The sequence below is a fragment of the Penicillium diatomitis genome (genome assembly GCF_028827545.1).
Source record: "Penicillium diatomitis strain IBT 30728 chromosome Unknown utg000003l_segment0_segment0, whole genome shotgun sequence".
NCBI classification, from domain to species: domain Eukaryota; kingdom Fungi; phylum Ascomycota; class Eurotiomycetes; order Eurotiales; family Aspergillaceae; genus Penicillium; species Penicillium diatomitis.
Genome location: NW_026623175.1, coordinates 642,117 through 668,195, shown reverse-complemented (window position 1 = coordinate 668,195; position 26,079 = coordinate 642,117). Strand labels below are relative to the sequence as shown.

The following is a 26,079-nucleotide window of genomic DNA, read 5'->3' as shown; positions in this document are numbered from 1 at the left end:
TTGCAATCTAATCTGCAGAGCAGTAATCTTCCTCGGGCAGATGTGAAGACTCAACGAGGCGTGAATTGTAGTAATCGAACGCAGATTTTAAATTTAATGTCGATCAATCTGTCGCGCCGGGCGGTGACTAAACTTTTTTTTGTCCCGGTTCTTATCGGGCCCTTATCACTTATCTAATCGGCCGGCATTGCATCAGACCCAGCGAGGACTGAGGAGAACAGCTGAGCTCGCTGGCTCCAACAATTCGGCGACTAGGATGGCCGAAACATCGGAGAGAGCGCAGGGCATACCGGCCGGTCCTCGAACAAAACCACGGTGTGTCAGGACACTAGGACTGTCCTTGAAATCAAAATTTTGTTTGACTGACTGAATTGATCGCATCTAGCCCCCCACCTCCACCATTCTACCTTCCCCTCAATGGCGCTCTATACCTCTGCTTGATTGTTAATGGCTTCGCTGCACTATATTCACCAATTCAAGACTGCGATGAAGTGTTCAACTTTTGGGAGCCTGCACATTATCTCAACCATGGATATGGACTGCAGACATGGGAATACTCGCCAGTGTATTCCATCCGAAGCTGGCTTTACGTATCCCTTCACGCAATAGTTGGCAAGCTGGGCTCCTTGATGGTCCATACGAAGGCGGCTGAATTCTACTTCGTTCGCTGCGCTCTTGCCGTGTTCTGCGCAGCTTGTCAAACAAGACTGTACTCCTCGATATGTCGGGCCTTAAACCCTCGCATCGGCCTGATGTTCATACTTATCACGCTGTTCAGCCCTGGCATGTTCCATGCGTCAACCGCTTTCCTTCCGTCGACATTCACTATGTACACCGGCATGCTTGGACTAGCCGCGATCTTGGACTTGAAGAATGGCCGTAGACTCGCACAGGGAATCATGTGGTTCGGGCTTGGTTCGATAGTGGGATGGCCTTTTGCAGGTGCTCTCATGTTGCCGCTCCTGCTCGAGGAGCTCGTCATCAGCATTCTGTCGCAGAAAACAGGTCATTTCGCAGTCTCTGTGATTGATGGTGGACTCCGATGCTTGGGAATCATGGTCAGTTAAGTTGCTCTCCAAGGACTGGTTGCATGCTAATATCGAACCACAATTTGCAGGCCCTCGAGGTAGCCGTCGATTACGTCTTTTTCCGCAAAATCGCCCTAGTGCCTTGGAATATTGTCGCATACAACATCTTCGGGGGGCAGGGCAAAGGGCCTGATATCTTCGGCGTTGAGCCGTGGACATTCTACATACGAAATCTTGTGCTGAATTTCAACATTTGGTTCGTTCTTGCAATACTGTCCGCGCCGCTTGTTCTGCTACACGCCATTCTCCGGCCCAAGACCAACTCTCTGCAGATGGCCATTCGCTCAATCACTTTGACTGCATCATTCTATATGTGGTTTGCCATTTTCACGGTTCAGCCACATAAGGAGGAACGCTTTATGTATCCGGCATACCCGTTCCTAGCGCTCAACGCCGCTCTTGCGTTTCATCTGATGTTGACATTGCTCGGATCCAATGAACCTAATAGCATTGTGAGCCGTGTGCCAGCGAAAGTGAAGCTGGGCGCAGCGCTATCAGTGATTGTCTTGGCCGTCATCGCCGGTCTGCTACGTACCCTGGGGATGGTGAGTGCGTACAATGCTCCGTTGAAAGTTCTTGAGCCTTTGCAGCAATTGGATGTCGCACCTATCGAGGCGAATGTGTGCTTTGGAAAGGAATGGTATCGCTTTCCTTCGTCCTACCACTTGCCGCATAATATGCGTGCCAAGTTCATTCGAAGCGAGTTCAATGGGTTGATGCCTGGAGAGTTTCCTGAGGCGTCGAGCCTCCTGGGCCGAGTTGCGGGTGCTTCGCGGATACCCTCAGGCATGAACGATCTCAACATTGAAGATCCTAATAAATATGTAAGCTTGCGTCTTCATTTTTTTTCTCTTGGACATTTGTGCTAATTTGCAATTCTAGATCGACAACTCTCAATGCTCCTTCATCGTTGACAGCTCTTTCCCTGGTAGAGTGACCACAGACCTGGAGCCAGATTACGCTCAGGACAAGGCACACTGGAAGGTCTTGTCCTGTGAAAGATTCTTAGATGCCTCGCAGACTAACCTGGTGGGACGTATAATTTGGCTCCCAGATCTTCCCATCATCCCAGAGAAATACCGGCGTCACTATGGGCAGTACTGCCTTCTACAGCGTCAGGCAGGTGAAGAGCCTGTCTAAGATGAGATGATTGAAATGTCGCATCTTGGCGTGACAGCCGTCGTGCTACCTTCTTGTAAATACTGTGGCTTGTCGAGAATGAGGAGACGAGTTTGAGGCTTAGGATCGTGTCCATATTCTTGGATTTTCACGAGGATGAGCCTCTTCGGCTCTGTCAACGAAATGCTATTTCCAAATAGTGTCACAGGCTTGTGACTTCAGTAACGTAGGCACCTATGTATAGTCTTACACGGTTGGGGGTTATTTTTACCCACTGCACCACTCTGTCCTATACCAGGTAAACAAGCAGTTCTCTGAATTTGCACGAAAATGCAAGGGTTTCCAAACTTCACCTGTTCCTGGGCTCTAACTCAATTTGGAGAAAAGATCCGTACAACCTGCGAACAATGCGGGCAGCCCTGCACGGGCGATAACGATCCCCGCATCAGAGATAAGCCACGACAATCGAGTATAGCCCTCGACGCTGTCAAGCACTGGTTCGACTTTCCGACCTTAAGACCGTACAGGTACATATCTCTAGTTCATCGGATTCACGACCCGAGAACAGATTCTTGGTATGTCCATCATCTTCCCCGCACTCTTGCGGGTCGAAGCGTCAACATCCAGTCCCTCGACGTCTACTTCAATGGCCGGCAGCGGATCTGGTCCTCGGATTTGTGTCATTCAGACGGTTGATTGTCACTCTGTTCGAAGTTGAATGCTCACGGCTTCAGGGAACTGCTCTGCGAGACGTTTCCACGCACTCAGGTTCGACGGTCGTTGTCGCCCGGATTCAATACCGACTTCGTATCGCATACCTCTCGACTTGCTCGGGTTCATTGATTGAGTATATGTTCGATCATATAGACCGATGGTCCGCAAAAACATCCTTGCAATAGACATTTCAAGACACAATGGCACTTAAGCCGAGCCTAGAAAGTCTTTTGTCAAGTTTGTCCCTTGTGGACCTTGTGCGACTCGTCCCTGTGCTAAGTCTGTGCATCTGTATACTGGTCTTCATGTTGAAGAAATGGCAGACATCGTACAGACTCACACAGAGCCTGGGTTCTGCAGAGGGCGAAGTTTCGTCATCGAAAATGCATGGTCGAGAGAAGACCAAAAGAAAATGGGGAGGTTGGTAACCCCTTTTGACAAAGGCCTCAGCCGCTGTTCTTATGTTAATTATTGCTTTCAACAGAATGGAAACCATCGAGTTTCAAACGACCTGCAGCATGCCCGTATTCAGACTGGGACGTTCACTCCTCCAATCCCATTCCTTACAGGCCTTTCCGATATGGGCCGTGGGTGTTCTCCTCCAGGCTGCTTTCTTGACTAGCTGACTGAACGTTGAATGGTAGAACCTATTCCGTCACTATGGGGTTGCGTAGCATGGAATGGGATGAATGGATCGGTAAGAAGTCCTATGCCCGACTTTTTCGCCATCTTGAACGGGACACTTTTGTGCTAATGTTCTTTGAGTTCATCCTAAATGAAGAGCTGGACAATCAGTATCTCAAGTATCACTCGGGTAGGAATAGGCGCATAGCGGAGAGAGGCGAGAAATGCTTTGGTACCGCTCCAGAAGCAATGGATGGAGCCATCGAACTACTCGAAGAACTGTGCGTCCTGATCCCGACACCGCTAGTGTTGCACCCGCCGAGTGGCAGTCATTGACAGTGCTCTCTCCAGATGCGAATATCTTCCAGAAAGATACCCTACCATGTTCCAAAAGACGCCTACCGGGATCAGCAATGCCCTCACGGGAGAAACCTTCGATATCACGCAACGCCCCCTTCCCGAAGACCCCATGGCCACCGCAGCCCGTTTGATCCAAGATGACCTCGCGATTATGGTCGAGCGCGCAGATGGCGAATACTATCTCTTAGCAGGCGCGATTCTTCTCGCGGGCTTCTGGCGCTTCAGAGATAAATTCGGTATGCCGCTGTCCGAGATCCACACTTCCGGCAATGTGCCACAGTATCAAGAAAAATTACAACGAGGCATGAGGAACTTCTTCCGTCGACTCAAGCCCGAAGAGCCCATGTTGCGGAACAATTACTTTATCCAGGTGGATGACAACCTAGCTTGGTCTCACAGTATTGGATCCGAGGATTCGGAGACGGTATCGTGGAACACAGCTGCTAAGAACAAAGCTGTCGAGCATCACTTTTTTCGTTCAGAGAGGCAGTCACTACGACGGTTACCGAGATCGGGAGTCGTTGTTTTTACGATTCGGACTTATTTTGAGCCGGTCACGGAGATTGTGAAAGAGCCTTATGTGCCCGGTCGTTTGGCTTCTGCTATTCGCAGTTGGGGCGATGATGTTTCTAGGTACAAAGGAAGGGAGAAGTACGCGGAGGTGCTACTGGAGTATTTGGATCAGAAGCACGAGGAACAGGTTCAAGCAGGTCTTGATATCGAGGAAGAAGATTTGATTCGGAAATACCCTCTTTAGGTCGAACAGCAAGTGCGCTTCCCTGAATGAACGGCTGTCATTTTCTTGTACGCCGAATGTCAGCCACTTGAGCTAGCGGGCCCGTAGTATCTAATTCATGATCCGATAACTGTGTCCTGCCTACCCTACGGCCTGATTTAGTACAGAATTTAAGTTCATGATACACAACTGCGCAAAAAGAGAGAGAGAGAAGGCGGCCTTTCTGTTCTCTCAAGATTGGTGTATCTTAGATATCTGCCAAGGAACCTGTGCGTCGCCTTCGGTTACGACTAGCATAGTCCAGTTCACGCTCCTGTCTCCAAGAGCACTCGTCACGGAACTCGCAGATGCGACACTTCCAAGCATCCACGATTCCAACTCCTTGTGGATTCCGTTGGCCGCGCCACCATTCCATCTGATCCGTCAAATACGATGACATGATGTTCGGATCAAAAAGGAAGGACCTGCTTCCTAGATGCCGGGACTGGGGCTCGACTGTAGGTGCAGACGATAGGAATCGAGCAGTGAGGACTGGAGAGAGGAGTGTAGGGTATTCTTGAAGCAATTCTGGTTGCTTGAGGGATGGTATGGAGGGCGCGACGGGCTCTTCGTGGTCCGAAAATGTGGGAATGAAGGTAGACCTCAACTGTTCTTTCATGTAAGTCCACAGAAGATTGAGAGTGCCGTGCGTCAAAAGCACACTGGTCGAATCCTGGCTGGCACTGGGGGAACGAAGGTTCTGACCGGATCTGGTGGACAGATGGGTTATATCTTCAGGCGTGGGTACATCGCCCAAGTCGATCTCTTGGGAAGAGAGAGTGTCGAAAAATTCATCATTCAGACCCCCGACTTCGGAAATGAAGGCATCAGTAAAAGGCTTGTCTAGATCGAGGTTGTACCGCGCCGCAAGTAAATCCATCGTGACGTCGTCGCTCGTCACCAAACGATTCAGCATGTGGTAATAGAGCTGAAGTTGAAGTAAGGTCGGGCGGAAAGAAGTGCTCTTGACTGTTGGGACGGATGCACTGGCCTTTGTTTTCACATCGGTCAAGTATATCCGCGGTAACGCATAGACAGCAGCAGGGGTTGCTTCCGCAGCGGACAGATCCTCAGGGCCGGTGTCTTGTTGAGCAAGATCAGACATGCGTTTCCCTCCCTGCGACGATGAGAGCAAGAAATCAGATAGTGACATCTGATATTCAGGCAACGCCGCGCGCGACCTGGCCGCATCCTCGTAGAAATGAGCAGCGCTAGCCTCAAGTTCGGAATCAGGGCACTCGTAGGACAGTTGGTCAATGACACCGTTGACGAGCTCCCCATCGATCACACCCCAGATCTCCAGCTCCCGAGTGATGCCATATTCACGCAGCATCCTCAGCCCTTGAATGATATTCCATATTCGCAACGCCCAAGCATCCTCTTTCGTCTTTATTTCCACAGGGACGGTTGTATATATCTCGTCTTCAAGGGTCTTGTGTACCATACTTCCCTTTTTCATGGCAGGCGTCCTCCTTTTGCGGCCATGCTTAGTCAATGTGTACCAGTATTGCAGCTCGCACCATGCTGGTGAGACCAAATCAGTGACTGAGAAGGCCTTGTTGGGTGGTCTTCGGAATCGCTCAACGGGCGTTCGCTCATCTACTGTGGGCGCGACCTGGGACTCTTTGATCCGTTCGAGCTCGAGAGCCACACTGCGTTCGCGTTCACGTTGTCTTCCTTCGAGTGACCCGGGATGCTCAACTAAACGCTTCGGTTACCCACATGTCAGTCTCTGTACTGGCAGTTCGACGGCACGTAGCTCTAACCCAACAAGCAGAAAGCCAGTCTGCGCAAGGGAAAGGAACAGCTTCATACCAGTTGGCGAGGCCCTGTCAATTGACCTCTGGCTTGACATCCCCGCCAAGGGCTTTCTCGGACTTGCAGGCCCAAGCCAGGGCTGTTGGCTGGAACGCCTCCATGGAGAGCCAGGCTTCTCCCGGCCCAGGACCTTCGGGAGACGGACGCCCGGGCTCGTGATAGCATCTTCAATATCTGCTGCCACTGCCGCTATAGTCGTAGGCTGTATATTATCCAGATCATCAAGCACTGTGGCCAGGGGAGTCGCGGGTTCCTCGCTGAGGATGCCAGTTGATGGTGGTGGTGGCGGTCGTGTGGCGGGGCGCTCGTTGTCGCGCTGCGTCGTGTGGTCTGCGACCGCCTTCAAAACTAAATCGCTCAGCAATCGGTCCTCATCTGGGGTAAAGTCGGAGCCGTAATCACTCGATTCGGATTCATCAGAAGGTCTTTGTTGTGGTGGGCAGGACATGCCTGCGACTGGACCGCGGGATCATGCTGGTGATATGCAAGACTGGAATCCGAGGATGCGCGGTATGCGGGATGGGGACGTCATGGCAGTTCCCTACCCGGACTCGCGCGGTTCTTCGAGATTTTTCCTGTTTCCAACTATCTGACAGGAATCAATCTCTGGTTCAAGGTGAATTGTGCCGTAGATCATTGCTTTCTTGTGACAATTCTATGTTGCTCTCGAATCGTGATTTTGAGTTTGTACGTAGAGAAAAAGGCTAGCGTCTATGTCTAATGATAGTGGTATCTATATGCATATGGGAGGAGGAAAAGTTGCAACGCCGAAATCCGCTTCGCAAACGTCTCCGAAAAGGATCCAGAATCGAGCATGATGAACCAATTCTGCTCGCATCTTGATGCTCTACGCAGCAGCCGATGCTGCTGTAGAAGCCTGCGAGTCAGCCATCGCAGGCAAGCGATGCGTAGTTCTCGAGTCCATGGCCATTTCCGCAGCAAGAACTTCGCGCGCAGCCTTCTGGTTCAGCCAGCTCAAGTAAGTTTGCCAACCAACCGCGATGACACCTGCAAAGACATTGCGGAACTGGGCTGGCACGTACATGAAGCTGAAGGCTGTGACAGCGGGCCAGAGCTTGACCGAATTGGTCACACTGACTGGAAGAGCCTTCTTGAGACGTTCCCACGTTTCTTCAATTGTGGCGCCCGCTAGCAAGGAGTGCATGCTGAAGAAGTACGTGTTGAAGACGGGGGTGAAGCAGATTTGTTGTACGACCACCTTGGTCAAGATGGAGAAAAATTTTGATGGGTAGTTGAAGTTGTTGTGAAGGAACATGAACCTTGAAAAGACATGTCAGTTTGCGAAACTCGCTCCAAATGTCGACAACGCTTGTCAGTCACCGCATCTGCCCCCTAAGACATGGCTCACCAGTTGTATGAAGGTATACTCGACCCTGCACCGACCATCAGATGTCTCACCGTCCTCCAAGGATCGTATCCACCTCCACGAGCGGTCTGCTCATCGTCGCCTTCTTGGCCAGTCTGATCCACAGACTTGCTAGGCTGAGGCGGATCTGAGGGAAACAGTAGTTGTGCGCTCAAGTCTCCAAACAAGTACACGACGACGGAGCTGCAGAGCTGCGTCATATATGGTCTTCGCTCTTGGACCCGAGAGTACCACCGACCCAGCTGTCCCATAGGACCAGCAATAATCATGGCACGTATCCCCTTTGATCGCACCGCAACGTTTGCAGGACTTGAAGCTGCTGCTGCACCTGCCGTTTTTGGCACAGCCGATGTCTTGGGCGGCTGAGTTACTGCTGACGATGTGCTCTTTGATGCGGAGTTTCTTGCAACGCCTGCGCTCTCCCCGAGTGTATTTGCATGGCTTTTGGCATTATGGTTCGTAGGGTTATCTGGCTTTGCGGATGTATGAGAAGACTGTTGTCGTCGTGGTTGGCGTATGCTTCGTTGCAGCGCTCGACCGCTGGCATTACTGATCCGCGGGCGGATCGCAAACCTGGATGCCCGTAAGTGAGCGCCAAGGCTCCTGTGTGCGACGTGCATCTCAGAGTCGCCTCATGTGGATGATTGAGTAGTGCAAGGACTTCAAGTCGACCTTTAAAAAAAAGCAAAAAAAGTAGCGAAGGGGAGAGAAAGGGTAGAATTAGCAGCAGGTGACTCAGGTACGAATGTCGGGTTTGTTTGCAAGTCGGACCCGATCCCGGATGTGGCGATAAGGCGGAAATAAGAGCGACTTGATTGACGGATGGGGAAGGCCCAAATTTGCGGGGGACTCCAGATTATGCAGCGTTCGTGTTGATAAGCTCTTAGGCAAAATGTCTCCAATTGAAGAAATCCGTACAAAGCAACTGTCAGTCTAACCGATCTTCCACGCCGTCTGCGAGGGGTGTTCCGAGGGAAAAAAAATAGCATCTCCAGCAAACTACGTACCTAATCATTAGTCGCATGCGCTACCGATGTCCCGGCTGTCGGCATGTGGACGCGCCGCGAAATCCCGATAAGTTGGCTAACGGGTAATCTTGCATGGAAATCCGCGGTTGCTTGTTTTGATGTAAATTACTTCACCTCCATTTGCGAGGACCCTCGAGATTGCGACCACTTTACTATCAATTTCTTAGAGTTACTACTCGAATGGATGCTCAGATCCAATGTTATAACGAGGTATATTGAAAGATTCTTCGGCCAAATATTGACCAAGTAGTGGCCAACTCCAAATCTATATGCAAATTATACAAACAAACTCCGTAAAGACATGAGTGTGCGTGCAGATGTATGTGATGCTGACGACAAGGTATCAAAGACAAGTGGTATGTGCAGAAGAAGAGATGACGTGTCCACAAGAACCAAAGATGAGTGGACTTTTTGATGAAAAATGATTAGACAGGAAGCGTAAAGAGGGACCCGGATTAGGTACGGTGATGCTTAATGTAAAAAGCTTTGATGGCGTGGTGAAGAAATCAGGAAAAGTGGTGGAAAGAATTATAAGAGGAGGAGCACGGTATACTCATGCCTTGAATGACTCCCTCGTGTTGACACGATCAACGGCATAAGGGTTGCCTTCATATGTCGCCACACGGGCCAATGATCCATTGGTGCGAGTGGAATATGTCGAGTGAGCCCGAGAACGAGTTCGGTGAGCTGAGATGGGATGGTGATCGGCGTGCGACGAGACGCTGGACAAAGAGGCCGTGTCAGGAGCGGCAGCTTCGGTGCGATCGAACTTGGTTTCGTCGTCTGCCTCATTCTCCTCTTCGTCGGAGGGAGAGGAAGCAGCCTGTTGTTGGATCTTGCGCATGAATGCCTCAGACTGCGCGGCGAACTTGCAACGCTTGCGGATGGCGGCGCCGTACTTGTAGAACAGGAACGGGAATGGCACACATGCCAGCGCAAGGAATGCCGGGATAGTAGACGCCCAGTGAATACCGAGGTTGCTGTACATGTATGTGGTGAAAAGAGGGAATGCGGCACCGAACAGGGAACGCATGACGGAATTGGCAGCCAGGACTGACGCGGCAAAAATTGTGTAGGCATCAATCAGATAGTTCATGATTCCGAGGAAACACAGCACCATCCCGAACCCGAACGGAACGCCAGCGGCAATACTGGCCATCCAGTGGATACTGGGGTAGTTGGTCCAGGCGAACCAGAACAGACCGATCGGAATAGCAACGGAAGCAACCATCGTAGGCGGCAGACGAGCCTCTGGCGGCGCGAAACCTTCATGCTTCTCCTGAACATTGATATAACGCTTGTTGTCCCACAGAGAGTAGATGACGGCAATGATCATACCGACCATGATTCCCAGGAACGCAAGGCCTCCAATACCCTGGCTCCAGCCACGGTTGACTTGGTAGACAATAGGGAAGGCGGCAAACAGCATATAGAGGGTACCATAAATGATTGCCATATAGAGTGACAGAAGGAAGACGATAGGCTCGCGGAACAGCAGGATCCAGGGACGAGAAAGCGCAATCTTGAAGGATTCCTTCAGAGAAATTTTGCCCTGATCGATTTCAATCTGGCTGCGGTAGATCTTGCCTGTGAGTTTCGAGAGCCGCTCGGCTCGGCGACGCAGAAGAACCGGGGCGTAAGTCTCGGGGATGAAAATAGAGCCAATGATCCAAACGGCACCGGAGAAGGCACCCAGGAAGCCCATCACCCATTTCCAGCCAGCGCTTTCACCGAGGAAGCCACCAATGATGGGTCCAAGAACAGGGCCTAGGAAAGGTGCCGCGGCGAACAAGCTCATAGCGACACCACGCTGCTTAGCCGAGAACATATCGGCGATAACACCACCGGCATTAGTGAGGGGCGAGGATCCGAAAGCACCGGCGAAGAATCGAAGGATGATAAGGGTCCAGGCATTCTTAGAGCCAGCGCATCCGGCATTGAACGCAGTCAAGGCGGCGTAGGTGCCGAAGAAGAGAACCTGGCGTCCAAACAACTCACTGAGGGGAGCCCAAAGGAGAGGACCGACCTAATGAATTTCATGAGGGGGTTAGAGTCAGAAAGCAAGGGTCAACAGCACTTCACTCCGCAGGTGACACTTACAGCAAACCCAACCACGAAGAGCGACACACCAAGAATGGCAACTTCGCTTCCAATGCCAAATTGCTGTTCGATCTGCTGGATACCCCCGGAATACGCAGAGGACACCAATGCGACAGCCAGCGTCGCAATAGCCATCAGAGCAGTGAATAGCCACTTCTTCGCTTGACTGAATAGCAAAGGGTTGCGCGGATCATCTGGAATCCAAGTCACAACATAAGGATCATCGTCGGTTCCTGAGCCTGAGTAGGGGTGGCTGGCGACTTGTTGCGTGACGACACCTTGGTCCCAGACCATGCGGAAATAGGGAATGGAAGTTGGCAGAGTGGACTCGATCTTTTCAGATCCATGTCTGTCGTCGTGGCCCGCCATCGTGGAGCTGTGGGCACTGGGCAGACGTGCGATATTCAAAGAGCCTCGAGATCAGCGCTTGATCTGGGAGTTTCGCGCGAGGAGGGATTCAGCGAATATTGGAATATCAAGGCGATGACAATAATGGAGCAGGTGGTGGGATCTTAAAGGGACCGAAGAGCGGACCAGTCTGGGGTCGATCAAGAGAAGTGGAGAAATTTCGTGGTTATGAATCGGTTTGGAGGTATAACAGGATATTCCGCCTTGTGCAGCCGGTTGCGGGGAGAGCCGACGTCTAGAATATCGTGACAGTATGAACTTTGCACAGGACAGGGGAAGCCGGATTCGGTAACGGTATTTGAAGGCGACGATCACCTGGTGGTATGATGTTTGGGCGAGTTTGATTATCGACGATGTCGGAGCTAACTGGAAGACAGAATGGATTCAAGACCTTTAGGAAAGGACATGGTGGGCGAAGCACTCCTTTTGAAATAAATGAAATCATTAGAGCCTCCAGGATCGAATCGGCACCACGCGATGAAGTCTAGATTTGTGGCGTTTTACCAAAATTTCAGACTTTACCGCCAGCTGTTTGCTCAGAACCAGTGGGCCAACGTGCATAGGGCCTCATTATGCACCGGTGTTTGGGATTAAGGTACATAAATTGGAGTGGCTTCCGTTGTGCCACATTTTGTCTCTGCATATCTGGTTCCAGAATCTGATCAAGATGATACATCTGTCGCAGCGTCCATATCTCCGTTATGTGACTGGTGGAAAACAGTCTTATGTCCTGAAATAATGTCCGTGGTTTCTTCTTCGGCTCTGACACATACAGAACATACTGTAGTTGACATCCTCTCTGTCTGTCAGCCCGAAGCCCAGCCCAAGGGCTTCGAAAGGCAGCCTTATTAATCATGGACATTAATGCTCGGACTGTAATCATCCGACCGCCATAATTCCTTCCTGGCGCTGTGTACATTTATGCACCTGATCATGTAGAGGCCATGACATGATTTGTCCTGTACAGTCGATCAACGTTGAGCACAGACTGACTCTTGACTTTTTGGTAATCGTCGATGCGATCAGTTGATCCCGATGGATTCCCTCGATCGCGATGCCTTTTTAGGGGCTACCCAAGACAGACGACCGTGGTCAATCTTGGCAACCGAGCCTCCCAAGGATCACGGAGCAAAAGTAAGAAAAGGAAAGGAAAGGAAAGAAAATTCTAGCACCCAGATGCCCGTGGATAGGAAGCGGTCGAGGCGCTGAAGCCTGAGACCCTGTTGTGCAATGATGCGACCCGATCTGATTTCAACAGTCATGACGCAAGCAGGTATTTCCCGTCCACGTGAACCCCTAATCCTATGTAGATTACAGTATGCATTGAGCATTGAGACGTGACTCCTCCGGTACCAGGTTTTACGCGGTCCGGAAGGTCGGCACAGGTCTTGGCAGTAGTGTCCAATCATGGGTCACTCGGCCACAGAGACTTGTCGGTCTGGCTTTCTGCCGTAGGGCTCACGCTTACGATGTTTCTGCACAAAATTTCGGTTCTATCCGCCCATCCACCCGGGCTCTCAGCTCCCGGCGCGGCCTTGCCAAGTGGCAGCGCACTACGATGCTCGGATACAAGCGAGCCATTACGGTGCTATAGCCTTACCTTATGTACTACAAGATTTTAGTAGTTCGGGGACTTGTCCACTTTCATTTCGGATGCAATTGTTCAGCTTACTCTGGGTCATGTCAAAGACACACACCCCCGTGATGAGCATTGATCGGTCCCACTGCATCCATGGTGGGTCAATAGCGGGCGAGAAGCCTTGCTTGCCTGCTAAATTCCAAGTGATGCCCATCCTCCCACGAGACTGGAGAGATGGATTTCCTTTTCTGTATTGGTCTGCTTCATGCTTGAAGCCTCGTACTAAGATCAAGCAGGTTCACCGAAGTGTGTAGGCGAGCCTGTCCATCAACGTATCGATGATCCACTGCGTCTGGGGTCTGTCAGATGATCATGGAGGTGAGAGCTCACTATGCGATACAGGAGACATGTGTTGGGTCAATAGTTCGAGCTCCGTTATCTCCATGATGAGCGTCTCTATCGTATACCAGGTGGCACTGGCCAGTGTCCACCGAATCAGCCATCAAGATCGTAGATATGTCAAGGCACAGACGGACCGGAGTTAACGACATTCATCCGGGGGCCCACGATTACAAATTACGATGAGTACCTACTTGCGCATAAATTATGCCTTGGTACATAAAACGCCATCTTCACAAATAGGTCGGATCTAGAGACTAGGAGAAAGGACTTGAACAATGTGATTCTGAATCAATCTCGGAGATTACCAAGAATACGCGGTTCTCGACACGAGCCTCCTACGGTACCTAAAATGCTGAATGCTCAAGTCGGGCCCGATCAGATAAGATCATGATCAGTGCATTCCAAGATGCACAAATTGTGATCCCAAAGCTTTCGCACGTGGTCGGGCCCGAGCCTATTCTTAGTAAAGTATTCCCGTATTGGGTCATGTGACTCTGTGATCCCGTGATCCCCTGCGGATTCGGGATCGCATCTGTGTAGACCTGTAGTGTGTAGGTCGTAACACTGGGCTTTCAAGCGTCATCGCCTCCCACCGGCGACCGAAGTCCTCAGTTCCCACCCACTTTGAATATCTACATCGAGCATCGAGCATCTAGATCCCAGATGCTTTGCCTATTTCCCTTTCTCCGTTATTGTACATCCTCAGTATTGAGTAACGGATTCTGAAAAATGCCCAGATCCATCGGGAGAGCATCATCGGGTCAGGGTCTCCCAACCCCTTTGGAAACAAAAAGAAAGTGCCTGGTAGCGGCAACGAGTCACGACCACACCGAGGCAAAACTGCGAGTTGCGAGTAAGTCCTGAGGCATGGACTCAGGACTAAGGGATTAGCGAAAATTTCTGTGAAAATTCGGCCATGAGGAAGTAGGACGCTTATCAATAGTGCCTAGAATATACCGATACAGTGCTATAGTACCGAGGTACACACTACAAAAGACAAACTTGAAACTTCTACTAAGAGATAATAGTACTACTGCACGAGTACTTCAAATGGTGTATCATGATTGTCGACGCGCATCCACCACAGCTACGGACATGATCACCCATAAAGACTTCTGGCCTGAGGCTACAACGGTAGAAAATGGCCAACCTCAGGCTTTTCATCGCGACGACCACGACGAGCGTGGCTTCTGCCCCACCTGACACAGACGTGACAGACGATTGTAGCAACAAACCCCCCGTGATCCTGTGTCCCCAGAAAGGCCGAACCCCAAAAATAGTATCATATGAATCCTAGAGACTCACAAATTTCAAAATCGCATCTTCAGACCGAACAAGTCCGTGGTGCATCCAGGATCAGAAGATGAATTCACCGAAGCCCCCGAAGCCGCTTGTTTGATCATGATGTAGGCCTAAGGCAGAAAGACCTTTTCTCCACTCTGCCAGCCTCGAGGGCCTCGAACGGGATCAAAATGCTCATCAGGGGATGGCACCCCATCAGGCACGCAGGCACGCAGGCACGCAGGCACAGCTCTACGCACTGCAACTTGAACCTGCTTTTCTGCAGGACTCCGAGCGCTGGCAGTCATCTTGCCAGTCAGTTGATGAGTGAAAGAAACTGCTGCTCATTCCCTTATCGTGGGCTTTTTCGGCGCTCATGATGTACTTGTAAGCGGAATGTCGGGCCGGCGCCTTCTATGATCTCACACTTGAGGTCTATGACTGTTGAGGACTCTGAAGTCATACGTACGCCATAGATATCAGTATCAAGCATGAAAGAGTACTGGAGTATATCTAAAGGCTTGTCGGAGGGTTACAACAGAGACTGAACGGCATGACAAGAAGACTCGACTGGCTTGATGTTCAGTCTCACACAGGCAAAGCCATCACGAGCCAGGTCGACGCGAACGCGGGTGGCATGATGTAGACCCACTGTGGTCACAATCATAACAACGCGTACACGCGCGACGGGATGTGTACTGTACTGGTACTGAGATCCATACGAAAGGCAGTCCTTGGGAAGTGGGTTGAATCATAGAGGATCGCATTTTCAGCGCCTATGTCATGAGATGGTGTGCGCTAAGACACCGTGATAAGAAGGATATTCTTTAATGTACATGCCCAAATCTGTACCACCCGCGATCCCAGGCCAGCGAGAGCCAAAGTGAGGATGGCAGTAGCATTGTGTCACGCAAGCAAAGCAAAATTCAGAAACAACCCTTGATTCCGAAACCCATTTGATATTCGAAGAAGCAAAAACCCGTCATGTTGATCGCCAATAGTCGTAAGAAAGAAAAACAAAACCCCGATCGCCTTCCCAGAAGTTGTCAAGAAACACAGCCCATTAGAGGATTAAACAGGAAAATTCCATCTAAGAGCGCTCGCCGCGGAGGCGACGGGCCAGCTGGATGTCCTTGGACTGGATGGTGACACGCTTGGCGTGGATGGCACACAGGTTGGTGTCCTCAAAGAGGGAGACGAGGTAGGCCTCAACGGACTCCTGGAGAGCACCGATGGCGGAGGACTGGAAGCGGAGGTCGGACTTGAAGTCCTGGGCAATCTCACGGACCAGACGCTGGAAGGGGAGCTTGCGGATGAGCAGCTCAGTGGACTTCTGGTAGCGACGGATCTCACGGAGAGCGACGGTACCTAGTGATTGTTAGAACAATGTCCGATCGTGTGATAGGGCGTGAAGTGCACATGTGAGTACATACCGGGCTTGTAACGGTGAGGCTTCTTGACACCGCCGGTGGAGGGGGCGGCCTTGCGAGCAGCCTTGGAGGCGAGCTGCTTACGGGGAGCCTTGCCACCAGTGGACTTACCTATTGTGCGAAAGGATGTTAGTAACAGTGTTGCTTGGTGGTATTGTTGGAGGTAGACGCGACGCGTCCGAAAGCCTCCACTTGTCCCAATTCGGGAGTGTCACCAGAGAGGACGACACCCTAGAAAAGAGAGTCCCAAGTGGAGTTCGAAGCCGACAGAGGACGACGGTATTGTAGGATAGTGTGCGAACTTACGGGCAGTCTGCTTAGTGCGAGCCATCTCTGATGATGTTTGAAAAACTTAAGTTGATGAAAAAAGGTGGTTGTTGAAGGTTGTCGATGAGTGGATGGTTGAAGGAGGGAAGAAGCCGTGGGTGGGGAGAAGGTATTTGTAGCGGCGGGCTGGGGGGGTGGTGATCTGGTGGTTTGCGGGTGATCCAATCATCATCTGTTCTTTCGGATCACTCTTTGCACTGATACTGCCGGGCCCGGGATCAGGCGGTCTGATTGGCCTTATCAGAGTCTAAGCGAGCGAGGTTTGTGATTTGGCCAATCAGCGCTCAGGATCAATCATCTGGAATGCGATGTCTACGAAACCACTGATCTTCACGCCGGAACGCATTATGGAATGATCCTGTCTAGCCTATGTGTATTACTGCTTTCCAAAGACTTTGTCATCAAATTTTTAATGAAATTGGCTTGTAGATGAACGTAGATGAGCAGGATCAGTCAAGATCAACCACCGTCGAGATCACTGCATCACTGGATCAACCAGATCACGGGCGGGATGACTCAGCAACGCGAGAGAGCCGCCCGCGCGAGGCAGATCAGCGACCCTGGCGGATCCGTGATGCTGATTGGTGGGTCTCCAGACTAGCGTGTGATCCGACGTGATTTGGGACCGAGTACCCCAGCCAGGGCCTCTGCTACAAATATCCTTTTGCCCCTCTGCCATCAATCTTTCTCCCATCCATCCCTCAACGACAACCAAGTCTCTCCATCATCCAAACAACCCTTTCTCCTTTTCAAAACAACTTCCTCAACTTCATATCATCATGTCTGGTCGTAAGTCTTCCTGCCTCTTCTTTCCAGTGGTCTTCAGTTTCCACCTGCTCGCGTCTATCCATGAAAGGACGCGTCTTTCTCTCTTCTGGTCGAGCAATTCACTCACGCGTTCGATTCTCTCTAGGTGGCAAGGGTGGTAAGGGTCTCGGCAAGGGTGGCGCCAAGCGTCACCGCAAGATTTTGCGTGACAACATTCAGGGTATCACCAAGCCCGCTATCCGCCGTCTCGCTCGTCGTGGTGGTGTCAAGCGTATCTCTGCCATGATCTACGAGGAGACCCGTGGTGTTCTCAAGACCTTCCTTGAGGGTGTCATTCGTGACGCTGTCACTTACACTGAGCACGCCAAGCGCAAGACTGTCACTTCTCTTGACGTTGTCTACGCTCTCAAGCGCCAGGGCCGTAAGTTACTCTCGACGATACAACCTGCGGGCAACCCGCACTCGTACAACACGTTGCTAACGCTTTTTCTCTCAGGTACCCTCTACGGTTTCGGTGGTTAAGCTTGTCATGTCTTCTCTTCTCTTTCCGGGCTGTTTCATGGTATGACGGGACGTTGGGGTGTTCACTGTTTTGTTTTACAATTGTCATGGGTCTCTGGGTTTTGCTTCTGATTTTCTCTTACAACGACTACCAATTTTTCGCGTCCCACTGTTGGTCAACATCTGTGTGTGACTTCTGGGCTTTTTCCTGTATCATAGCGGCCTTCCAACAATCATGGCTGGCACCACTCTCAATAGTGGGAAGGATCAATGATCCGATACGAATTCAATCAACTGGAAACTACCATAATGTCTTTGTGCTTTCTTCTCGTTTCTGGGCTCTTTGTGCTTTGCTGTATGTTCGTTGTCTTTCGCGACGCGTATTGTCTCTTGAACCGTGTAGTCGCGTCACCCGGTCCACTGGTGTCGGCGCGTCTGGAATGTCTGATCCCGTACTTGATACCGGTGATACCGATCAATGTTTCTGTCTTGTCTTTGCGACTCTATGAAAGTGCTCAATGTAGAAAAAAGACAGGCAGGCCTCAAAGGGTATACCCCGGTGTTTACCTAGTCAATTGCGTGTACGAGCTTCCCTATAACCCAGTAGATCATTGCTGACGTTGGCAATGATTCGATACAGTAGGACCATCGTGTATTTGATCTTTTTGTTTGATCTGCCATCCCTCTCTGGTCATGGCATTATCTAGTATGCTTGCTCCCCTGGTACGTATATGGTTCCTTTTGATCCGATCGGCGTGGACAGTGTGGCCGAGCGTATGAGCGTGAATTGCACGATGTTCGACAAGACAGCCATATTCCCGGTAAAATAACAATTTCCGCTACGGCGTCAGATTGAAGTTATGTCGTTTATTGGGTTGGTGCTCCTGGTAGGTTTTTGGAATTCTCATCGCTGCATTATGGTGCATTTGAAGGGTAGGTAAAGTAGATTGTTGTCGAGTTGTGTTGGCGGAAGTTGGGTTGTGGTGTATTTGAGTACTTCAATATGTGGACGGGATATATATCCTGGCGTGTATCCTTCTAGCATGGGTCAGGTTTACTTCATCCATCACCTATCCACTGTACCTCGGTAGATACCAGCAGCGAGAATCGAAACATGAATTAAATCCTGCTCAGCCAGATCTAAAAGAGAGCTTCAAGTATAGAAGTATACTCGAAATGGCATTACCTCTTAAAAAACCACTCCACAGGCCCGAAACATGGCCGCGCATCTATTGTACTATGATGGAGGTCAAGTTACCGTTCGCCAAGGGGTTCAACTCAGCTGAACCCCTCACCCGGAAGTGCCGTCCGAGTTGAACCCCCGAAAATCACATGACTAGGTACATCATCGCGCGCAGCAACCATATAGCTAGGTTCATGACACCACTGCCATCACATGTTCGATAGGTAGCATATGCAGCGTGCGAGGATCCCTAGACATTGCTAAAACACGTTACTATACCATGATGATCGAAGAGCTGGCACAGCGATGCAAGGCACTACGGCTATCAGCCAAATGAGGCCCAACTCGCCGCGCGGTTGACTATCGCACCCCACGCAAATCCAAGCTGACAGTCAGAGTCGACCATGATATTGAAATGCATGATTCATCAAGTGCAAGCTGCCACCCTCTCCTCGAAAGGGACTGATGGAATTTCACATGGATAATCGTGATTCAAATCGGCAACGAACTGGCGCACATGGTCCTCGAAGTACCTTGTGGCCGACTGGTATAAGGGGACGCACTCGGACCGTGTCAAACATGAACCTGCAGAAGCATCATCTGAGAACAAACGTCCTGGAGAACTGAGAGAAGGAAATGGCCGATAGAATCAGCCCCCAAGCCCCCAATTGGGTATCAGCCACCGAGGTAGCCACAGCGAACTGTGAGTGCCACATTCGTCCCCCACCACACGCAAGATACAATGCCGACTCCAGCTAGGTACACCGGAGACATCGACAATACCAAAGAAGCAATACATCAGCATAAGTGATTATGGAAATCCAGAAAATCATCCGATTGAGCCAGGGCCAGCCTTGACCCCTGAATGCCGGCTATTCAGGGGTGAAATGCATAGCCAGTCGCATCCAGCACCATCAGCGCGCGACATCGCGATGGGAACGACAGAGCTGTTGGAATCGATCCTTCTTCAGCTAGACCTCAAGTCACTTCTCACGGCGCAGGAAGTGTGTCAAGGATGGCGCCAGACTATCGATCAGTCGGTCCAGCTTCAACAGGCCCTGTACATCAGACCAGCAAAAGGCTGCCGGATGAAGCGCGCTGTAAACCCGCTCATGGAAGAGGTCGTACTGCAACAGCTACTGCTGCGATCCAGGAACTATGTCATTCCCGGCCAATGGCCCAATTTCGAGCCGTGCTTTCGTTCACAGGCAAGCTGGAGAAACATGCTCCCCCAACAACCTCCCACGTCTACAATCGGAGTGGTCGAAGTTGAGCAGTATGGAAGCTACCGGTTCTCCAAGCTCGCCGTGAAACCGGGATCAGTGAGGATGGAGCAAATACTAGAAGCAGTCGAAAACGGCATTCTGATGCCTACCCCCACGCACAGAGTGTTCTGGACAACCGTGTCTCGGTCACTGAACTTCGAAATCTGGGGACAGAACTGGATCTCAACCGAGGAAATCCCGGAAGAAGGTTCCTCGATGGCACCGATGAACCTCGCCGTCGACTGGGACACGCTACGATTAAGCATCGCCTCCACCTGCCTGGAACAAACCGACTGTGACATTGTCATAGTATCTGAATGGGCCCATCGCCTGTTTCAAGACACGGCTTATGCCTGCCACAAATCGAAATTGGACAACTGGCTTGAAAGCAAATTTGGCGAATGTGAGGTCGTTTCCGCCCGTGAGCCACGGTGTCATGTCTTCAAGGCGGGAAAAGTCCCTGTGCTCAGGCGACTGTGTGAACGGTGCTGCTGTTTTGCAGGCTTCCCGAGGAGGCTGAATCCTGCTTAAACGGGGCGGTCATATTTACTGTATTGCAATACATATACCACTCGATTCAAGATTGCCGAAGGATCGTCCGTATCACGACGTAGCAAATCCAACATCCCCCGAAGGCGACTTAACATATCGACAACGTCCATCACAATCTCATAGAAAACTGCCCCATGACTTCGAGAACTCGGCACGTCTCCTCCCGATAACTCAAGAAGCGTACACCAGGCAGTCGACAAGGTACAAATCCACGCCGGACAAGCGGCGTCTCCCCCCCCAACACACAAAGTCGACACAGATATTCAGTGTGCTTCATCATCCGATAGAGCAAGTTCATGCCCCTGAAAACCGGATTAAGCGACATGCTACCGACGCGTGAGCACACAGTCATGATATCCCACAGCATCTGCAGCTGGACCACGTCTCTACAACACTGATACCGTTCAGTTTCACACCCGGTCTAAGACAAGGAGAATAAAGGCAACAAGAGCACTCTCATATTAGCGAATCGTACACACTTTTCCCCCTCGAAAACGCACTCACTTGTTAGCGACATAAAACAGATACGACATTGACTGCTACACTTGTCCTGCCTTGTGCGAAAGGGCACCGGTTGCACAGATGCCTTGAAGTCCGCGAATGACTTTTAGAACTACTCGACTACACCGAGGCAAAGAAAAAACATGCCAGACCATACCCGACCTGCTACCCAAGCCGCACCATATGCCATGATGACACACACTAGCCCTCTATTGCATATGTGTTGATTGTCAACCTCAACGTGTCATCACTCCCCCGTTTCGGTGATCGCCGTACTCGACTACCCGCCAGCAGCTTCAAGATGTACCGACTCAATACCCCAAAGCATTAATTCTGTGGTGACGAATCCAACACGAACCCCTTCAATATCACCTGTTCGAGTTCCACACCAGTGAACAGAATCCGAGGAAACACCGTGTGCCGAGCCAGAAGCAGAGCATCCATACCACGCTAAACGAAGCACTGCAAGTGCAAGCCCTAGACCACCAGTCTCGCCCACTAGACAGGAAACCTCTTCGATTCGTGTCCATTCATTTCGATTGGAAGGAACAGCCGGATCGAAGCGCAAATGTACACGGAGCGCCCTCAAGCCCGTCATGGGTCACGTGTCCCGACGAGACTCTTGCAATCATGGTATACTCAGATGGTCAACCAACGTACCGTAGTAGTGTAGTAGTGTAGTACTGTAGTCTACCGTGGAACAAAAGTCAGTTTCACATGACTGCTGCGTACAGGGTACCAATTGTACTCTATGCGAGCCAATCCTGAAACGGACACGTAATGCCTGAAAAGCCATCAACACTTGTGATCGGCGCCATGGGTCTTTAGAAATCCTGTGACTCATCTACGAATGACTCCAATTCCATGCACAGCCACGAAATTGATTCCAAATGACCAATACTCGTCCAGAGTCGTCCATTATGGTGGTTGACCAAAATTGATATCTACAGCACTGACACTGCTGAATCGTCCAATGAGCGTGGATCCATCGACACGGTTAAGCATTTCCGACCCAGTGGCTGATCTCGTGACCTGCAGGTAGGCCCGCGGTTTCCGAACGGCTTAGTCACTCTTACGAGAGTCAATCGGGCTGGGATTATCACATGACATGATTGGTCACAAGACGTGTGTCTTGCTCGAGCGCGGTACTACAAGACTGTATGTCAGACACCCTGGTAATACCTGCGGTACAAGCTCAGGCGGGCCTCAAAGGGTAAAACATGTCATTTTTGACATCAAACCCCGAGGGATCGACATTTCGTGCCAATCTGTTGATGACTCGATATGTACAGTAGGACCCTAGGGGCCTAGGGAGCTTCCATGTAACGCCTGTTGTACTTGTGTACAGTATGTATATTTATACTTTAAACAGTAGTACAGTACTACTGTAAGTATACTGTTTAAAACAATAGGTACTAGGTACATGCATACCTGTCATGAGGTACTCAAGAGTGGAGCCCATCGACACGATCAGGCATGATGCATCTTCTCAACCCACACTAGGCAAAAGCCACCTCCAAGCCACCAGCAAGCCACAACCCCCATCTCTCAATACCAGTCCCACCCATTCTATCGATCACCACCAATCGTCACACTTTACCTGCAGGGGCCCCATCGCCGATTCATAGCTTGCAGAGGCAGAAAGCATTGTGATTGCACCACGAGCTGATTGAGCCCCTTTCTGCTGAGTAAGGATACAGTACTTTGGGCACTCTGGCGTTTCAACGGCACTCTGCGCCCCACTTTGACGCGCAAGCATCCAGGATGTACCCTCGTCTCCCTCTGTCTCTGCTCTCTGCTCTCTGCCTGATCGTCGATGAAGATGCAGGGACAGGCCATCGTCCCTCGAGGACGCATGTATTGTACATACTCGAAGGGTCATTCTAATGATTGTGAAGCTTGAAGAAGTACGTACGCTTCACTCTCAATCAAGCTCGGATGCCCAATGTTCTTCATTTGGGTGTCCAACAAGAGACATGTGACCAGCGAGATGAGAAAGGATGTTCAGTCAATTCCTACGCAGTACGACGACGCACTACTATATTGATGAGATTTTTTTTTTCTTTCGTAGCATCCATCCTATGTACCGGTAGCAGGTATGTATCACTACCGATAGTTCAAAGCCATTATGATTTATGGTATTCTTATCTATACCTGAAAGTAGATGCTCGACCATGAGCGTCAGGATGGCCATAGTTGTTCCCCCAAGTACTACATGAGTACATGCTCAGAATGTTGAACAGGTACGATGTATACACAAGCTAGACCATCAGCTACAGTATGAACACGCAAGACTGCAGGATGGAGACATCCACACAGATAGTCATGATCGTATCTGCGGAGCACAATACCTAAATATGGAGACATCCACTCCACCTTTCCAAGTCTCCGAGCGATCAGTCAGGCTCCTTCGAAGCTTCCAAATTGTGAAACAACCAACCTGAACATCTCCAACGGCGCCGATCTCTCTTCCCCCCTCCCCCTCCCCCCTCCTGACCCGCAGAAGCAATCGATCGAGAGGATCGAATCAGCGAGCTTAACTCTGGGTCAAAGAGCTCCCCTGGCCGATCTCTGTATCTCGATGTGTTTGGCTCGCAAGGGAGAGGGGTAGGAACCACATGAGCTCCTGGGATCAACAATCACTTATTCCATGTTGGATGGGGGTGTGGACCTTGCAACGCCGGCACGCCTAACGTCTTTACATACTTACTCATCGCCCATCACTCCCGTCTTCCAAGATAGTCGTTGCTCGCTCCCCTCGGTAGACTCGGCAGGACAAAATATGCAATGCACAAAATATGGAGGTCTATATCTGGTCGAAGCTTTCTGCAGATTGATTCGAACAGACGGGAGCCTTGTCTGGAATAACTGGAGATACTAGGTATCGATAGTGAGTGGTGCTACCTGGTATAAAGGGAAGTGAATCTCATAGTAGATTTACAACCCCTACCAGTTCCTACTCCCTGGTACCATGCCAAGTCGTTAGTGTTTTGCCCATGGAGCGACCCGACGTGGACTTATCTGCAACGGATATCAAAGAAGCCGGAGTGAGATGGCCAGTTTCTGAATTTACGTAGGGGGCTCGATCCATACCTCTCTCTTTTTATCAGCACTCAGCAGTGAGCCAGACATTTAGGCGCCTATGCTGTAGTTGGATGGAATCGCTCAACGGACCACATACACAGCGGAGGTTGATCCAAACCTTATCTTCAAGTCCCCCCAAACGGGTGATATACAGGGCTGTCGCTGGCAGCAGGGCCGCGCGCTTACTATCAGTACTTCGTACCTAATGTTGGTGTAGTATGTAAATAAGCCAATCAAATTTTATCATCTTCATCTCTCAAGACGATCCTCGCGATTCATGACGGCGTACCCTTTTGTTCAAGGCAGATCATCAATTGCGTATTGTACTCAGTACTGTACTTGGTAGCCTAAGACTAACCGTGTACTGTACGACCACGAGTGCCTGCCCATCTAACGTAGAAGTAGAGTTCATCTACAGTCTACAGTCTACAGTCTACACGTCTAAAGTTAATTGAGTGCTCGTAGTACGCTCAGTCATCAAGTCGGTTAGTTCGGATGCGTTATGTATGGATGTGGATACGTCATCAATCAATTACCGCAGGTACGATGAGGTGATGAACAAACGACTATGCTTAGCAAATACTCACTACTACTATAATCAATACAGTGCTTTACTGCTTAGTGCTTACTGAATAATTGATTGATATCCCCACGTGAAGACCCCCCCCCCCCCCCTCCCAAAAAAAAAAAAAAAACCCCGAAATGAACTCCATAGAGCTCGCATCCCCACCCGTCACTCAATACATGAGACGACGGAACAGCCCACCCCGTTCAGAGAATCCACAGTCCACAATCCGCGACCCATAGCCCAAGCCCACAACTCACGAAGCTGGTACTATCCACAATCCATACGAGGTAAGGTGTACCCACAGTCTCCACAGTACATTCCTTACTCCACACTGGGCAGCCGGCGGACCACTCGGCAATGCATTGGTGTCTCCGCATGGATCATCTCTGCTTTTGAGTCCGACAGAGCTTTTCAGTCCAGGTGACACTGACAGTCACTAGTCCTGAGGAGTCAGGACAAAAGCCGGCGATGGATGAAAGCGGGCTACAAGTGAGCAACATTCTGGCTGAAGTACCGAGATACCGTGCGATGACATAGTACAGTCATTAGGGATGTACAGTGTGATGCAAAAGTACATGATGTAGCGCATGCAACAACTAGCATCCTGTCATTTCGGCACTACCTCCACTCTTCCCATTTACTAAGGTACTTTCCATATCCTAGTAGACCTTACGTACTGCTTCATGCTATGTACTATAGTCACTACACCCTCCCCCTTCCAGTAGAACAAGTCCACCAGACATGGACTTTGCACGCTGACACGTAGTGGAAACGGTACTTAGGGGATACTCAATCGCGTCACCGTCAGATACTGATTCGCTTGAGCGAATCCATGTGGCTGGACATCCATCATTCACCGGCGAAGCAGATCCAATCATCATGTCGACGAGCGGATGCCATACAGCCAATATGACTGGGTAAGAGTCACTCGAGCGTTTCGGGCATGCCTCGACAGACGTGATCATATTCGGTCGAATGAAAACCTAGACGACCGTAAAACGCAATATGCTATGGACAGAGAGGGTCCCACAGTTCAGTTCAGTCCGACCCATCGTGGGGCTGGTCATGGCGCTAGGAACGGTGGCTTGCATTGAGGCTTGCAGGTATCTGATGGGATTGGTTGATGGACAATTTTGCTCTGATGAAGATCGATGGGGAAGGGGGCCGTTGCGGTCATGTCATGGAGAAGAATTGTAAGGGTACAGGTGCGCACTTGT

At 50.6% G+C, this 26,079-nt stretch overlaps 8 protein-coding genes across 8 annotated transcripts; 4 read left to right on the top strand and 4 right to left on the bottom strand.

The window, feature by feature from the left end:
* Window positions 1–256: 256 nt before the first annotated feature.
* N7539_002474 (dolichyl-P-Man:Man(6)GlcNAc(2)-PP-dolichol alpha-1,2-mannosyltransferase) lies at window positions 257–2,228 on the top strand (the record flags this gene model as incomplete). The annotated part of the gene is made up of 4 exons (XM_056932077.1): window positions 257–315; window positions 386–1,058; window positions 1,118–1,912; window positions 1,971–2,228. 4 exons carry the CDS (start codon window positions 257–259, stop codon window positions 2,226–2,228), a joined length of 1,785 nt encoding a protein of 594 aa, XP_056792036.1.
* An 893-nt stretch (window positions 2,229–3,121) lies between these two features.
* N7539_002473 (heme-dependent oxidative N-demethylase family protein) lies at window positions 3,122–4,662 on the top strand (the record flags this gene model as incomplete). The annotated part of the gene is made up of 4 exons (XM_056932076.1): window positions 3,122–3,341; window positions 3,406–3,508; window positions 3,566–3,826; window positions 3,897–4,662. The coding sequence occupies 4 exons, from the start codon at window positions 3,122–3,124 to the stop codon at window positions 4,660–4,662; spliced, it is 1,350 nt and encodes a 449-aa protein (XP_056792035.1).
* Window positions 4,663–4,888: 226 nt separating this feature from the next.
* Window positions 4,889–6,946, bottom strand: N7539_002472 (exonuclease V; the record flags this gene model as incomplete). Its single annotated transcript, XM_056932075.1, has 2 exons — window positions 4,889–6,381; window positions 6,496–6,946. 2 exons carry the CDS (start codon window positions 6,944–6,946, stop codon window positions 4,889–4,891), a joined length of 1,944 nt encoding a protein of 647 aa, XP_056792034.1.
* A 399-nt stretch (window positions 6,947–7,345) lies between these two features.
* N7539_002471 (Mpv17/PMP22 family protein) lies at window positions 7,346–8,085 on the bottom strand (the record flags this gene model as incomplete). The annotated part of the gene is made up of 2 exons (XM_056932074.1): window positions 7,346–7,778; window positions 7,868–8,085. 2 exons carry the CDS (start codon window positions 8,083–8,085, stop codon window positions 7,346–7,348), a joined length of 651 nt encoding a protein of 216 aa, XP_056792033.1.
* Window positions 8,086–9,466: 1,381 nt separating this feature from the next.
* N7539_002470 (MFS transporter) lies at window positions 9,467–11,382 on the bottom strand (the record flags this gene model as incomplete). Its single annotated transcript, XM_056932073.1, has 2 exons — window positions 9,467–10,939; window positions 11,014–11,382. 2 exons carry the CDS (start codon window positions 11,380–11,382, stop codon window positions 9,467–9,469), a joined length of 1,842 nt encoding a protein of 613 aa, XP_056792032.1.
* A 4,391-nt stretch (window positions 11,383–15,773) lies between these two features.
* Window positions 15,774–16,448, bottom strand: hhtA (histone H3; the record flags this gene model as incomplete). Its single annotated transcript, XM_056932072.1, has 3 exons — window positions 16,420–16,448; window positions 16,117–16,224; window positions 15,774–16,051 (listed from the first exon to the last, which is right to left on the bottom strand). The coding sequence occupies exons 1-3, from the start codon at window positions 16,442–16,444 to the stop codon at window positions 15,774–15,776; spliced, it is 411 nt and encodes a 136-aa protein (XP_056792031.1). The 5' UTR covers window positions 16,445–16,448.
* A 771-nt stretch (window positions 16,449–17,219) lies between these two features.
* On the top strand, window positions 17,220–17,730 carry N7539_002468 (histone H4; the record flags this gene model as incomplete). Its single annotated transcript, XM_056932071.1, has 3 exons — window positions 17,220–17,229; window positions 17,354–17,629; window positions 17,705–17,730. 3 exons carry the CDS (start codon window positions 17,220–17,222, stop codon window positions 17,728–17,730), a joined length of 312 nt encoding a protein of 103 aa, XP_056792030.1.
* Window positions 17,731–19,824: 2,094 nt separating this feature from the next.
* On the top strand, window positions 19,825–20,688 carry N7539_002467 (uncharacterized protein; the record flags this gene model as incomplete). Its single annotated transcript, XM_056932070.1, has 1 exon — window positions 19,825–20,688. The coding sequence occupies one exon, from the start codon at window positions 19,825–19,827 to the stop codon at window positions 20,686–20,688; it is 864 nt and encodes a 287-aa protein (XP_056792029.1).
* Between the last annotated feature and the right edge of the window lie 5,391 nt (window positions 20,689–26,079).